Here is a 16,386-nt window from a genome sequence, read left to right on the forward strand (position 1 = left end):
ACAGTATTTCACTGTGTGTATTTAGTGATTTTTGTGCATGTCTGATCATTGAGAAGACTGCATGAGCCCATCTGCTCAGATGGATTTGTTCCCTGCCACAGTGCTAGAGATTGGGGCTAGAGACCCTATCAGTTCAAAGCCTCTGCCCAAATCTGACCCCCTCCATTGTTCTCCAGCAGAATGTCCAATACTGAAGAGGCAGGAATACACATACACATTCTGCTGTTTCCATCGTTTTTCTTTATTCACTTCATTGCAGAATATCTGAAACAATGGTCTGAAATAGTTTATTAGTGGGGACCAAAAACACAAACCAAGAAGATATTGCTCTATTTCTGCTTCATAGGTGGGTAATATTGACTTATTTTTGTTGTTTCAAATAAATTAAGGTGGATTGTCTCTGAATTCTGGAGTCCGCTAACTGCATTACTAACAGTGCTACAAAACTAAACAACTCGAGTTACAAATGGGTTTCTGTGGTCATTCAAACAGTGAATAAAATCTTACAAGTTGAACTTCAGCCATGTACTAACAGTCGTTTTTCCCCTGAAACATACCATTCCACTTTAAATGACACTAAGCTTCTGAATGTAAACAGCATTTCTCCACAATCATAGACATCCCATTTAATGCCACACTTTGTCTTTTTTACAGCTTCAAGTTTCAGACATCTGCAGTGATAATTTTCCAAACCTCAGAAGTTCATTTTTTAAATTTTTCTGTTTCTCACTATGGGGCGACATGGTGCTACAAAAGGTAGTTGCTGTGTCACAGCCCCAGAATTCAAGCCCTGTCTGTGAGGAGTTTGGTATGTTGTCCTCGTGTCCGTGTGGGATTTTCTCCAGGTGCTCCGGTTTTCTTCCACTCCAAAAACACATGTTGGCATATGAATGTGCGAGTGTGTGGCACCTTGTTCAGGGTGTGTTCATGCCTTGCACCCATTATAATTAATTGCACCCATTACATAACCCTGATCTGGACCCACAGATACAGCTAATGAATGAATAAATGTTTCTAACATTCTACATAACTTAAAAAACCTTCAATAATGTTAAGGGTCTGGGCTATGGGGTGGCCAGTCCGTGGCTTTAAAAACACCACTAGCTTTATTGTTTGCAGTAAAAGAATACTGATTATTCACATCCTTTCAGACTCATAGTCTGATATTTAAAAATTAATGTTTAAAGTGCTGTTTATTTTATACATTTGAGACATTTCTGCATGTCTGTAAGACATTTAGACTTACATGGACTTACATTCCATTTTCTCTCAATTATTGTTATTTTTTTAACTGCACTTTCATCATCTCTATGCAGACAGATTCCTCCTGAAAACGAATATCCTGAATTTAATGAACCTGGAAATTAAATTAAAATAAGGTGGTCTCAAAATTTTCTACTTTACTCTTAGTAAGTGCATTTATGTCACAGTAAGCTAGAGTGTATATTAATGCACAACATTTTTAACAACACTGGAAAACCTCTCTCTCTCTCTGATGCGCACGCATACACACACACACACACACACACACACATTACATGACATAGATTTCCATTTAATTTACTACAAGCTTACCCTTACCCTACCTGACCTAACCCTTACCCGAACCATAACTCCTACATCTTTAACCCTACCACTAATAACCAATAACCAATAAAACCTACATTTCACCCTTACTTTAACAAAAATCTTCACAAAAAAAGGAAAAAGAAAGACCATGAGTTAAGGACAACATAAAGGTATAAACAGATACAAAACATGAAAAAATTGCAGATCACACACATATGCAGGTACTCTCTCTCTCTCTCTCTCTCTCACTCACTCACTCACTCACACTCCCCTTTCTCCTCTGTTTGGTTCCTATGTAAATGAGTGTGTGGTGGATTCTCAGTGCCTGTGTGAGCTGGTGGATGAAAGAGGAGCTGTCACTCCTTCACTGAGTGAGATACAGACTGATGATCAATCGCCTTCATCAATGTGTATGGTCATATTTGCTCCGGTAAGTTTTTGACATTTATGTCCAGATATTGAGATTGTTATTGTTTTGTTCATGGTATTCAGTCAGTTTGAGTGTTTATCAAGGTGTATATAAATGTGTATATATACAGGCTCACGCTGACTTATATATACCCTCGTATTCACAACAACACATCGTGTCTCCGTTTTGTCCATTTTCAATTTTTAACTAATAACCCTTTACAATTTGTGAAAATTTAACAAATGGCCCAAAGGAAGGGGTATTAAATCACTTAAATCTAAACAGATTAATTTATTTACATTCAGTTTTCATTCTCATAGAACATTTTGGAGAGAAGGTTTTGAAGCAATAGTAATGATATAGTGATATAGTGTTGTTATAGTGTTGTGGTGTGTTAGAGTGTGTGTGTGCGTGTGTGGGGGCGCACACATGCAGGTCTGAGAAAAAGTTCAATTATTTCATCAGATTCAGTCACCATGAGGGGTCCCAGCATCAGTCTCCTGTTTGTAGTCTCTCCTTTCTGAATAATTCATCTGCTCTTACTGACATGTGCTAAAGATCGATTCTAATCCTTAAACAGCGCTGCAGACAGTTCTTGGCACACATCTTTTTGCATATTTGTATCATGTTTGTGTATTTATTTGTGTGTGTTTGTGTGTGTGTGTGTGTGTGTGTGTGTGTGTGTGTGTGTGTGAGAGAGAGAGAGAGAGAGAGAGAAAGAGAGAGCGTGTTTACCCATGCTTCTGTACTCTAGGAACCCCAGGGGAACCTCTACATTATTCAGTGTATTAATAAGTGAATTTTATCAGTTGTTGTGCTGAAATAATTTTGCTCTTTAACTAAATACATCTATAAATATCTGTGTTAAAGATTGTTTTAGGCAAACATTTTAGGTCGAGTAATTTTATATACATATTAATCCTACATATGTTTGAACACATCTTCTACAAAACCAAATTAAACCATCAAATAAACAGTATCTGCATTACCTTGTTCAGACATGTTCGTGTGTTCCCTGTAAAGGCTACACAAAGAACACCTGTTACCACAAAAAATGCTTGCAGTTTCCAAATACATTCTCTGTTAACTACAGCCTAAAACAATACACAATTCTGGAAGGACATTGAAATCATATAAGACAACTGTCTTATGGTGCTCTTTCACCGCATGGGTCCGGCTCTACACGACTTGACTCGACTCGACACGGCTCGGCACGCTTAAAACTTGTCGCTTTTCCAATAGCAGGGTGCACCCCGCAAAATGGAGCCAGTGCCATTACAAAACCCTGTCTCTTGGAATCGTTGGCTTTGAAAACCACAACAAAGTGGCGGTAAAGTTAGGCGCTGTTTACTCTACATATTCGCGTGTTGTTTTTGTTTCTTGGACTGAACACGTCACTGGAAATTTTCGTCTGCCATCGACCCAAGGAGCATATAAACCTCTTCAAAACACCTCGAGGTAAAGTTATGAGCTGCCGTTGTGAGTCACATCAAAATAAATATGAAAGCTGTTGTAACTTTAGAGATTTAACAAGCGGCGGTTTGTACTGGATTTGAATGAGCTCTGCATTGCATTGTGATAAACACGTCTCTCTCAATCAACGCTCTGCAGGGTTTACACATCATCATTTAGTACCTACTTGGCACGGTGGGAACTCCGGGGCAGCTGGGGCTGAAAACTTACCCGGTTCCAGGTACCAGATTTGGCCAGTGGAAAAGCAAAAGATCCATGGAGTAATGTAGGTTCCATGCAGTGGAAAAGTGCCATTAGTTCCATTTATTGCATTAGAATCTTAAACAACCTGGTTTGCAAGTCCAGACCCTACAGCCCCCCCCCCCATAATTTTAGTACATACAGTACACCCAAATGTACATATATACTTTTGCACATTCTACACATTAAAATGTTTGGATGTGAAATTGTTTATTGTTGCCATTGGACTATTATTGGTGTAGCATGATGTGCTTAGCCGGGAAAGAAATTAATCTATATTTACATACATCATTTTGAAGCTGGCCCCTACACCAAAATCAAGATTTATTTTTAAAGGTTCACAGAGCATGATAGGACTGATTTGTCTGAAAACACCATTCTATTTTCCATAGATACAATGGCATATACCCAAGGGTCCTCTGGATGCCAATGGTAATCTGACATTGGTTACATTTACTCAGAGGTCTATGGTATTTATATTTCTGTGGCTAATTATATTCTGTCTTATCACCTTATCTTAGAGATGTAATTTAAAGTAGAAAAGGTAAAAAAACACACTTTTGTGCCTCTTCATGTAGGCTAATTAAAGAGCAGCACATGACAAGCAAATCTCACTAAGGTTAATTTGGGTCAGATGTAGTGACTTTTAATTTTGAAGAAGTTTCAGGAAAAAGTTGCCAAGAAATCTATATATAGGTCCACTATTAATTAAAAATGATAGCAGGTTATTTTTAATGCCATTAAAGCATGTTATGAGAATAATAGTCTTTTTAAGTTCTATTAGAATTTTCAAAGAAATAATCTCACAAGGCTAAAGCATATGCCTCACGTAACTGTGGTGGTCTCCTAAAGGGTATGTCTTTAGTATGTTTAGTTGGGGAAGATAACTTTACTGTATTTTATTACAGGTACATGTCTTGACTACAGGCTTATTACAGGTACACGATCAGATCATAGGGACATTATTGCAGCTTTGAGGATGAATTTAAATCTTTTGCAGTTTGATTAACAAAAATGTATTTGTAAATTTTCTTCATCATCATTCTTACATATAGTTACCATTTTGGAGACATATATTTTTTTGTTTTGCTTTGTTTTGTTTTTTCATTTGGACAGTGACATTATGTTAAAAAACGTCTCTAATTTTTCTTTTAATATCCAAATTACCAATGCTGTTAGTCTTGTGCTATTCTCCTTATTAAAATAGGCTTAGTAAGTTTCTCATAGAAATTTACTTTATGTCCATAGCTCTTTGCTGTTTTTGCATTTGCATTATGTGGGGGATATTCTGGCCAGATAACGGTTAAAGTGGAATGCCTGGATAAAACCCAAAGCAACATCAGTATCATTTTCACATATCCATTCAGGTGAGTGAGATCATTTCTCAGAATTCTAGTCAATGAAGCCTGTACTATTTCAAAATAGTTTGTTTCCAGTGGATCATGGTATTGAGTGGACCACTCTCTGTAAAAGCAGAGGTTTCAGTCAGTGGAATCTCAGACAGATGTGGTGACAGACATGTCACCCCTCAGAGAAAGTGTGTGCAGACATAGTCCACCCACACTCGTAAACAGAAATGTATCCTAATACAAAGTGACAGTTTCAAGGCCTGATTACTAAATTTAGTGACAGTTTGTAAATTGGGGCAAAGTAAACTCCACAAATAAATTATTTATGTTTATCAAAGTAATAATTTGATTTCATAGAATTAAAGAAAAGTTTTTGGTTTTATTATGCAAATATTCCTCAAAAAAACACTGACATATAACAGGAATCCTAGTGCAGACAGTGATTTAAAATGAAAGACATTTGCATTTTACCCCATGCATTGTCCACTGTGCTGCTTTTGGCAAGGCAGGCCTTGATTTGATTTGTGAAGACTTGTCTGTCTGTTAAAGGCCTGCAAGTAGATCAGGCTCCACAGAGGTCTGTGCACTTCAGTTAATAATGGGTTTCAAGTGTCAATAAGAATAGTTTTGTAACATACTTCTTTTGACTCTACAAAGTCCATTAGAACACATTTAGCAATCACTTCTAATTTAGAAGCCATTTCAGTCCATTTACCTTTCCCTTGAACTGTTGCTATTCTTGGTTCCTCCTGGTGAAGCAAACAATAAAACAGCAGGTTTCCTAAAGTTTAAAACAGGCTTTTCTTTGACTATGTGAGCTGTACTGTCCAGCAGAATGTCCAAAAGTATTTGGCGATTTCATCCAGTTATAATGAATTAATTATCATTGCAAGTGTCCAGTTTAACACACTGGTTGTATAACCTCCATTGTGAGCACCGCCAAAAGAAAATGACAGTAGAATTGATTCAAAATAGCCTTAGGTCAACGTGCTGAATGCCAAGTGTCAATTATAAGGGGATTTTTTTTATGGAGATTGTACCAGCTTTATAGGTACAATTGTATCTATGATAGGTGCAACTTAACAAAGATTAATTTATTAATTATAAGAGATGTATACAAACATTTGGACTTGCAATGATTGTTGTTAGTTGATTGTAGAATTTCATAAACAGAAATAATAAACCTAATAAACATTATGTATTAATAAAGATTTCAGAATTTTTAGTGGCACTGTGTAAGCATGAATTGTTACAGAAAACAACATGTCAGTGCATAGCTTATGTCTGCTTCACAGTATGGTCCTTTGTATGCATTGTGAAAACATTATTTATTTTTGCATTCTAAAATTAATGTTTGAGTTTGTACTGAGTGTAATATGGAAAGTTCACTGCGCTGAAATTTCTCCTGTGCTGTTTCTCCAGACTCCAACAGGTACACTTTAATGCTCCTCTGTGTGAGGGTAAGAGGCATGAAACACTTTTCCTCGAGGGAGATTACTCTTCTTCAGCACAGTTCTTCGTTACTGTGTCTGTGCTTGCCTTTCTCTATTCCCTCCTTGCTACAGTGGTCTACATCTTCTACCAGAACAAGTACAGAGAAAAGAACAGAGGCCCTGTTGTGGTGAGTGCTTTTTACAGTCCTGGAGTGGAGCCCAGCATAAAGAAAAATGAAAGAAGACATCATAATATTTCTGTAGATTCTGCTAGAAAGACAAAGGAGACTTAAATTTAAATGCAACCAATATTAATGAAAGTGATGTACCTATTTTACATTAAACTGGTAAGTCCAACTTATAAGATGAAGAATTGTTTTGTAGTCCCTGAATTTTCTGCTTCATAGAGCAGTTCTTCTACATGGGGTTGGCCATGTATAAAATAGTACAGAAACTCTGACATGTCCAGGCCACTAGATGTCAGTATAATTTAATAGTTGCTGTTTCATAACACGAAGAAGAACCATTGAAGAAAATGACTTGTTGCTACTTTTAGTCTCCTGCTGCTCTAATATTGTACATTTTTATACTCATATACAGATTTATATTAACACACGTTAGTCTGCCAATGAACAAAGATAGAAACACTTCCAAAATTAAGAACTTTCTCAGAAACCTCTAATAACTATTTTCATGTTATCTTGATAAGAAATTGCTCATACTGTATCTGCTTAAAATTTTAGGAGCATCAACCTTAGTTTTTTAAGTCACCAGAAAGGAACATTCTTCTTTTAGATGAGCTGAAAAGAATCTTTGAAAAAATTACTCTCCAACCCCACCCCCACCCCAACCCAAAACACAAAAGCTACAATAGTTAACATATAAAAGCTAGCAGGGGCTAATTAGCATGTTCTAATTTGCATAACAGTAGCTGGCTCCTACTACCTTTGAGACATTTGTGACAGCTAGTATTTTTCAAAGAACTAATCACCACATTTTAAAGTGAACGTGCTTCTTCTGCAGGATTTTCTGGTGACAGTAGTTTTCTCAGCTCTGTGGCTGGTGAGCTCTGTAGCCTGGGCTAAGACTCTCTCTGGAGTGAAAACAGCTACAGATGTAGGTCAGATGCAACTGCTAATGTCCGCCTGCAGAGACCCTGAGAACCTTTGTGAGACTCTGCAAGAACCCACCTGGACTAATCTTAACATGTCTGTGGTAAGATGCTTCCAACATGAATCATTAGCATCGAAGGCTATTAAACATTCAAATATGTATATGTTTTGATTATGTGTTGATTTTTTTCCTATAAATTCCAACTCATGATGAAGAATCACTCTCTAATCCTTGTGTGAACCAGTTTAGTCTGCACTGAGTGAGTTCCCCATGTTCCCCAAAGTTGTAATATTTAGAATTAATATAAGATTTTCTGACATATCCAAGCCACTAGGTGTCAGTATGATGTTTTATACATAAATAATTATTATTGGGGAAAATGACTATATGCTTACTTACTATTGGAAACAAGCATATTTTGCTGTGGGTCAGAGAGTACCAGTAACTAATTCTTCCCATTAATTTGAGAATGTGTTTATGCAGAGCACAAACAGCAGTACAGGGTGGGCCATTTATTTGGATACACCTTAATAAAATGGGAATGGTTGGTGATATTAATTTCCTGTTTGTGGCACATTAGTATATGGGAGGGGGGATGGGTGGTGACCATGGTGGCCATTTTGAAGGTGGCCATTTTGGATCCAACTTTTGTTTTTTCAATGGGAAGATGGCCATGTGACACATCAAACCTATTGGGAATTTCATGAGAAAAACAATGGTTTTAACGTAACTTTATTCTTTCGTGAGTTATTTACAAGTTCCTGACCACTTATAAAATGTGTTCAAAGTGCTGCCCATTGTGTTGGATTGTCAATGCAACCCTCTTCTCCCACTCTTCACACACTGATAGGAACACCGCAGGAGAAATGCTAGCACAGGCTTCCAGTATCCGTAGTTGTAGGTGCTGCACATCTTTGGTGTGGTATATGGGGTACAGAGATAGTGGGGCCATTCTTCATCAATAGAATCATCAAGGCCACTGGATATGCGAAATTGCTACATGATGATGTGTTTCCATCTTTATGCACTGAAGCTGGCATGTTCCCTGAGTTTTTCCAGCAAGATGGTGCACCACCACATTATGGGTGTCAGGTCTAAGCATTCCTAGATTAACAGTTTCCTGGAAAGTGGATTGGTCATCGTGGGCCAGTTGAATGGCCCCCAAGGTATCCCAATCTGACCCCCTTAGACTTTTACAAACTGGATTCCAAAAAAGTTGGGACACTAAACAAATTGTGAATAAAAACTGAATGCAATGATGTGGAGGTGCCAACATCTAATATACTTGTCAGAATAGAACACAAATCACATATCAAAAGTTTAAACTGAGAGAATGTATCATTTTAAGGGAAAAATATTTTGTTTCAAAATTTCATGGCGTCAACAAATCCCCAAAAAGTTGGGACAAGGCCATTTTTTACCACTGTGTGACATCCCCCCTTCTTCTTACAACACTCAACAGATGTCTGGGGACAGAGGAGACCAGTTTCTCAAGTTTAGAAATAGGAATGCTCTCCCGTTCATGTCTAATACAGGCCTCTAACTGTTCAATCGTCTTGGGCCTTCTTTGTCACACCTTCCTCTTTATGATGCGCCAAATGTTCTCTATAGGTGAAAGATCTGGACTGCAGGCTGGCCATTTCAGTACCCGGATCCTTCTCCTACGTAGACATGATGTTGTGGTTGCTGCAGAATGTGGTCTGGCATTATCTTGTTGAATAATGCAGGGTCTTCCCTGAAAGAGATGACGTCTAGATTGGAGCATATGTTGTTCTAGAACCTGATCATAGTTCTCTTCATTAATGGTGCCTTTCCAGACATGAAAGCTGCCCATGCCACAAGCACTCATGCAACCCCATACCATCAGTGACGCAGGCTTCTGAACGGAGCGTTGATAACAACTTGGGTTATCCTTGTCCTCTCTGGTCCGGATGACATGGCGTCCCAGTGTTCCTTAAAGAACTTCAAATCGTGACTCATCTGACCACAGAACAGTCTTCCATTTTACCACACTCCATTTTAAAAGACCCCTGGCCCAGTGCAAATGTCTGAGCTTGTGGAGCTTGCTTAGAAATGGCTTCCTCTTTGCACTGTAGAGTTTCAGCTGGCAACGGCGGATGGCACGGTGTATTGTGTTCACTGACAATGCTTTCTGGAAGTATTCCTGAGCCCATTCTGTTATTTCCTTGACAGTGGCATTCCTGTTTGAGGTGCAGTGACATTTAAGGGCCCAGAGATCACAAGCATCCAGTAGAGTTTTACAGCCTTGACCCTTACGCACAGCAATTGTTCCAGATTCTCTGAATCTTTTGATGATGTTATGCATGGTTGATGATGATAACCTAAAAGTCTTTGCTATTTTACACTGGGTTACACCATTCTGGTTTTGCTGCACTATCTTTCTGCGCAACAATGGTGGAATTGGTGATCCTCTTACCATCTTGGCTTCAGAGAGACACTGACACTCTAAGAAGCTCTTTTTATACCTAATCATGTTGTCAATTGATCTAATTAGTGTTAATTGGTCTTCCAGCTGTTCGTTATATGCTCAATTTCCTTTTTCCAGCCACTTATTGCTACTTGTCCCAACTTTTTTGGGATTTGTTGACACTGTGAAATTTTGAATCAACGTATTTTTCCTTTAAAACGTTACATTTACTCAGATTAAACTTTTGATCTGTCATCTATGTTCTATTACGAATAAAATATCCACATCATTGCATTCAGTTTTTATTCACAATTTGTTTAGTGTCCCAACTTTTTTGGAATCCGGTTTGTATCTTTGGGGTCATCTGAAGGCAGTTGTCTATTCTGTGAAGATACGAGATGTGCAGCACTTGAAACTATGGATACTGGAAGCCTGTGCTAGCATTTCTCCTGCGGTGTTGTTATCAGTGTGTGAAGAGTGGGAGAAGAGGTCTGCATTCACAATCCAACACAATGGGCAGCACTTTGAACACATTTTATAAGTGGTCAGAAACACATGTCATATGACCCTCTTCCCATTGAAAAAACAAAAGTTGGATCCAAAATGGCCTCCATGGTCACCATCTTGGAAAGTTTCCTCCCTCCCATATACTAATATGCCACAAACAGGAAGTTAATATCACCAACCATTCCCATTTTATTAAGGTGTATCCATATAAATGGCCCACCCTGTAGATGTAAAAAAAAAAACTACATTTCCCTTGAAACTCTATTAATATTAAACTAGATATTGCTATAAATAAGTGATTAAAAATATATATTAAAAAATTCTAGATATCCCTGATATATTCCATCAATCAAGGCATATTTGACGTTCATATTTTGCTTCTTTGGTTCTTCTGCGCTCAAGCTATGAGGCTAATGCTTCTAAATATATGAGCATTCAATACTAAACCACACAATTTCTCACAAACAGCTCAAACCATGTCCAGGCCTTGATTAAGATTGCACAGATTAGTCAAGATTATTTGAACACTCTACAACTTATGGCCCCCTTTCAATCAAGAACCATATGTGAAATTTTCATTAAAATTTCTTAAGGGGGACATTATTTTCTTAAGAGGGAAAGTACATCGATTTCATATAAAGCAGTCATTCATGTATTTCTTCAGTTTGTATATTTTCAATTAAAATGTATGCTTATACTGACAAACTGGTTATCTTCAGGGTTTGAATGTTACCAACTGTGGCATCCACCACATGTGCACACATGCGGGTTATGCACACATGAAGTGTTTTTAAATTCACATGCATAAACATATGTTCACAATTAGTTTTTTTGTGAACAACAAAGATTGTTAGCATATTCTGGAGTGTCTTTGTGTGTTAAGGAAGACACAACGTTTGTCTATATTTGCAAAATAATATTAATAAATGTTACACAAAGAATGCCCAAAAGAATTTACTTTTAGGAGTGGAGATCAGTCATGACTGAAGCATCCTTGCATGTTTCCAGGCCTTTGGCTTCTTGAACTTCTCCCTGTGGGCTGGTAACATTTGGTTTGCCTACAAAGAGACAGGCCTGCACAAGTCCGGTCAACGCTACCCCTCCAGAACTCCCTCTGAGAAACGCAGCAGCAGCTTCAGGCAGTACAGTCAAAGCAGCTTTGAACAGTCTGGAGCAGGCTTTGGACAGAGGCTCTATAACCAGGCCAGTTTCGATCTGTCCACTGGAAGCTTCAGCCTTCCCCAGACCAATCTGGGACAACCCATGCTTTACAGACAGATGGGCAGCCCCACCTCCAGAGGACCACTCATATTTGTCAATGAGAGTGAGTAAAAGAGAAGAATGTAGACTGATTGTAATGTACAGTGTAAGATAAGGAAAACGGGAGATAAAAAGTAAGAGAATAAGAGAAAATGAATGAGGTTCTAAGAAGTGTAAGTCCTATGGGAGACAGAGAAAGATAAGAAAAACCTGGACTGGTGATAAGATTGGGCACTGTAGTCATTGGCAGAAGAATTACTGGTTATTTTGTTGTCTTTCAGTATTCAGATGTGTTTGGCTGACACCTTCTCAAGTCTTGTGCTTTTATATTTTTCATGATGATTAATTGTCTTTAAAATGTAATGATGAATAAGTTGCAAATGCAAATCAGACATTTAGCTTTTAAAGTTTGTGTTAATTTGAACATTTCTTTGTGTTAGGTAACAAGGCCTCAATTATTTGTACACTGATGGTGTAAAGATTATTTCGTGTTTTTTTTTTCTTAAGTATATTCTAAGTGTGCAGTGAAAAGGATGAAGATTTGTTTGAATTGTTTTATATAGTTCTTTATTTATTATAATGTTAATATATGTAAGGCTTTCAGATTTTAAAAACAAAAATATATTTACATTAAAATGTATGCTGCACTATATATTTGACACAATGTCAGTGATGCCAGCATTGCTCTTAAGAAGCAAAAGTAAATTAATAAATAAATATATAAATAATCCCTCCTTGGGTTCTAATATCTCCACCTCAGTTATAATGGTTAGTTTGCTTATCTGAGTGAGAAAATGAGTGAGGACTCAGTGGGACACTAAGGGCCGTGTGGATTACAACTGTGGAGACTACAACAAAGGATAAATTTGATTTTAGCTACACTTGATTTAGATACACGTGACTTAAACAGTTTTATGGGTACAGATGCACTTCTCTGAAAATTATGTTGTTAATGTTGTGTTGGTAGAAATGTACTGAGATATTATTGTGTGCCAAAAATACAGGTTAAAAAATGTAAAATGTTTGACCAGATGGCTATTGACTTAGAATATTTATAATGTCCAGTGCAGTGCATGAACTGTAGTGATGTAGAAATCTACGTCAATAAGTGATGCAGTCATCTTGTGAACTGTAAACCTGAATACTGAACACTGTAAAACAGGCACTGTTGTCTGAAAAGGAAATAAAAACATTAAAAACCCTTGCTCTCATGTCCAGAGCAGTATGAGCAACATTCTGATCTTTGGTTTCCTTGTTTTATTAGGGGTTGATATGTCTCTCATTCAAGTAATTTTAAACTGAAATATTCTCCTCTAACAGACTATAACAGACTTATATATTTTAATAGCACTTTAGCTCTGTGTTTACTTTCATGCAGTTAGTGCTTTCTCAAATTTAGAGCAAATTTTACCTTCATTACTTTGAAACCACAAACATAAATCAATATTACCCCCTGTGGAGGAGGAATAGAGCAATATCCACATCCAAGTTCTTGCTTTTCAACATTTGAAGGTTGATTCATTGTCCAGATACAGTTTCTCTGCCATTGGCAGAGAGAGAAACCCTAGCAGATCAGACCGGAACCCTTAGTTTTTTTACCCAGTTTGCACCAGTTTCAAGCACACAAACACACTGGAGAGCTAGCAAATGATGACAAAACATCCTCAGAATTGTATTAAAAGTGTTTATTTACAATTGTGAATGTTACTTTTAATGAGCACCAAAACCTTTTTGTTGTCATAGAAAATAGAAAAATGACTTTTAAGAGAATAAGCCTGGATGTCTGCCTGTCCAAAATCAGAGACTTATCTTAGTTTATTACATTTACTGTTAAAATGGTCAGTAAGTGTAAATGTAATTCATATTTCATAATATATTTCTGAGGTTAGATATTCAGTAAGTATGCTCACAGAAGGAAGAAGAAAGCGAAGCAAAAATAAGCAAATCCAATCCAATCTTGCTTCAGATCTGAACAAATTTCTGAGATGTTTTTCTCAATCCTTCCACTGTAGATTATTTAATAGGTCACTAAACCCTGGGTTTTAAAGGGTGGGAAGCTGTCAAGAGGTCATGAAGAAAAGGGAATAAAAAAAAAATTTGAAAAACAAACAAAGAAGCTACTGATGTTCCCAGAAGAATTCTTCCCACAATATCACTGAATGTGGGAATATTTTGATCAGGAAAACAGAAAATGCAGCCATTGGCTTAGACTTAACTTTGAAGATATGGAAAATTATCCCAGCATATTTTTCTTAAAAACTGAACACAATTCTTTTAATTCTTTTAATCTGAAAATACTTTTTAACCTGAGGGTTGTGGCCAGGTGGGGGATGTTAATGTGGTCTCAGGGGGTTGCAAGATTGTTATTAGAAAACATATATTGATAGAAAATTATGCACACCTATATCTGTTAATGCCACTATGCTCAGCCCACCAACCAGGGATTTAAAGAAACAAAGAAACAACAAAAAAACTATGCCTTTCTTATTCATAATCTTGAGAAATTAATTATTTTATATTTAGTAATTAATTTGATTGGAAATTAAATGAATGGTGGTCTCTTTTATTTTTACATCTTAATGGTGGACTTTTATGTCACGAGAGGAAGTTCTAAATTGTAATGGTGATCATGTTCTAATGACAATGATGTTCCAGCTCCTAGATTTCAAAACTGTTTGAATGTTGTCTTTTAAGGCTTCCCTTGTGAAGAGACCTGCTTCTTCTCATGCTCAAGGCATAGGGTTGGAGAACATACTGGTTTTCCTCAATAAACCTTGTTAATGAGGGGGTTTTAGGGTTTAATTAGGTTCTCAAGCTCTGTCAGAGTTGTGGCCTGTCCGCATGCTCACAAGCTGTTTGCATTCTCCGACCCACTACAGTGAAGCTAACTGCTTGCAGCTGCCCAGTCTTCCAAATTGTAGCTTTAGGTAGCAAGGAGTCTATAGCTGTTGCCATTTAGCTTATAACAGGAAATGAAAGGTTACCACTTATGAACTGTCTGCAGCTGTTAGTAGGGCTCAATTAGAGAGAGAGAGAGAGAGAGAGAGAGAGAGATGGGTAGGAGGAGCCTGCAGGGCAGTAATTGCAGTGTTCTTACATAATTAGTACTGTTCCTCCAAGCTGATGTTGATATAAGCAGCAATCTATTGATAGACATTAGTCTTATTAAAACCATAATGTCAACCTCACCTGTATTCGAATAATTATAAACATTTGAGCTGATATAAATGGGGTTTTCTACTTATTTTGCTGTATGAATAGAAGAGAAAATATTAAATGTTCAGATTTACTCCATAAGAGGCAGGTTTTATTATTGAGCCTAGCAGTTCATTCCACCAAATCAGAAGTCATTCACATAGTGATTTAGGTGCAGCTTTTGAACTTTCACTGCTTTTCAATTCAGCAATGGAAAACTGGACCTTGAAACTAATTCCTGACTCAGCTGAATGGATGATCACACTCCATGGTGGTAGTCATTAGCTGGTACAAATGCTGTTGGTGGTGGTGTGGGGAGGGTGTGAGGTTGACCCTCCATCTACCCCTCTGTCAGTACTCCTTTTTCTTCCTGTTTGTCCATCTGTCCCTTCTGGCCACCTTACAGCTCCCCAGTCAGACTCTCATGAATCAAAATGCAAAGGCATTTAGCTTTGTTTTTCACTAGAGTGTATGTGGTGGGAAATCACATGTGTAAATGGTTGTATATGGATTTAAAAGCCAAATAGTAACATAAATGCTATGTAGACAATTTATATAAACCAGATACTTGTTTACATGTTAAAGGCGCTTTGAACCATGTATCAACCATTTGCCTTTCAGAGTAAATTATATTTCCTGAAAACAAAGTATATTGCACTATATTTATAAAGTTTAAAATATGTTACACAAGGATCTCCATTCTAAACTGTACATCATACACATTACATGCTGAAAATAAGTTAATGTTTTAAAGTTGAGTTAAATTTTCTACAAGAGATATTTGTCATTTCCAATTGTTCGCTCCCAATTTTAACAAATAAAAGACATTTGTTTTTATCCCAGTATGAGATATTTATCATACGTTCCTCCACCCTTCCATCCATTCATTAATTAATTCTTTCAATAATTGGTGTAGCTTCAAAAAGTCTACATCATTTCATTCATCAATTGATTAAGTTAACAGTACATTTCTCAGATACATATATTTTTTGTTTGATTGTTTTATCTATGAGGCTTCCATTATAAGGCATCTTTACTATTCACTCATTCATCCCTTCCTCTGTGCAGTTTATAAACAGAGATATTCATCATATTGATATTCATTTCTATATTTTCATCCATTCAGTTATTCAGTGCAGTTCCCAGTAGTAAATTCTCTTTTTCCCTTAAGTTCTTCATTTATTGGCACAGTTCACATTCTCAATAATCAGCTTTTGGATTTACCATTGATTAAGATGTCAGTGCAGTTCCTAATTAGAAACATTTACAATTTCCTTCTTTTCTTTTGTTCTTTCATCACTGCAGATCTAAACATTCTTCCACTCACTCCTATGAGAATTAGGATCAAAGCACCATCTCTCTTCAATTCCTACTGCTCTGCTATAGAAAAGCCCCAAAACACGTTTCCTC

General features: G+C 37.0%; 1 protein-coding gene across 1 annotated transcript; it reads left to right on the forward strand.

Moving 5' to 3' along the window:
* The first annotated feature begins 1,975 nt into the window (after window positions 1–1,975).
* Window positions 1,976–12,167, forward strand: synprb (synaptoporin b). Its single transcript, XM_066666436.1, has 5 exons — window positions 1,976–1,999; window positions 4,940–5,058; window positions 6,463–6,661; window positions 7,497–7,688; window positions 11,530–12,167. Exons 1-5 carry the CDS (start codon window positions 1,976–1,978, stop codon window positions 11,851–11,853), a joined length of 858 nt encoding a protein of 285 aa, XP_066522533.1. The 3' UTR covers window positions 11,854–12,167.
* Window positions 12,168–16,386: the final 4,219 nt, after the last annotated feature.

This window comes from Hoplias malabaricus, chromosome 3, assembly GCF_029633855.1.
Source record: "Hoplias malabaricus isolate fHopMal1 chromosome 3, fHopMal1.hap1, whole genome shotgun sequence".
In the NCBI taxonomy this organism is placed as follows: Eukaryota; Metazoa; Chordata; class Actinopteri; order Characiformes; family Erythrinidae; genus Hoplias; species Hoplias malabaricus.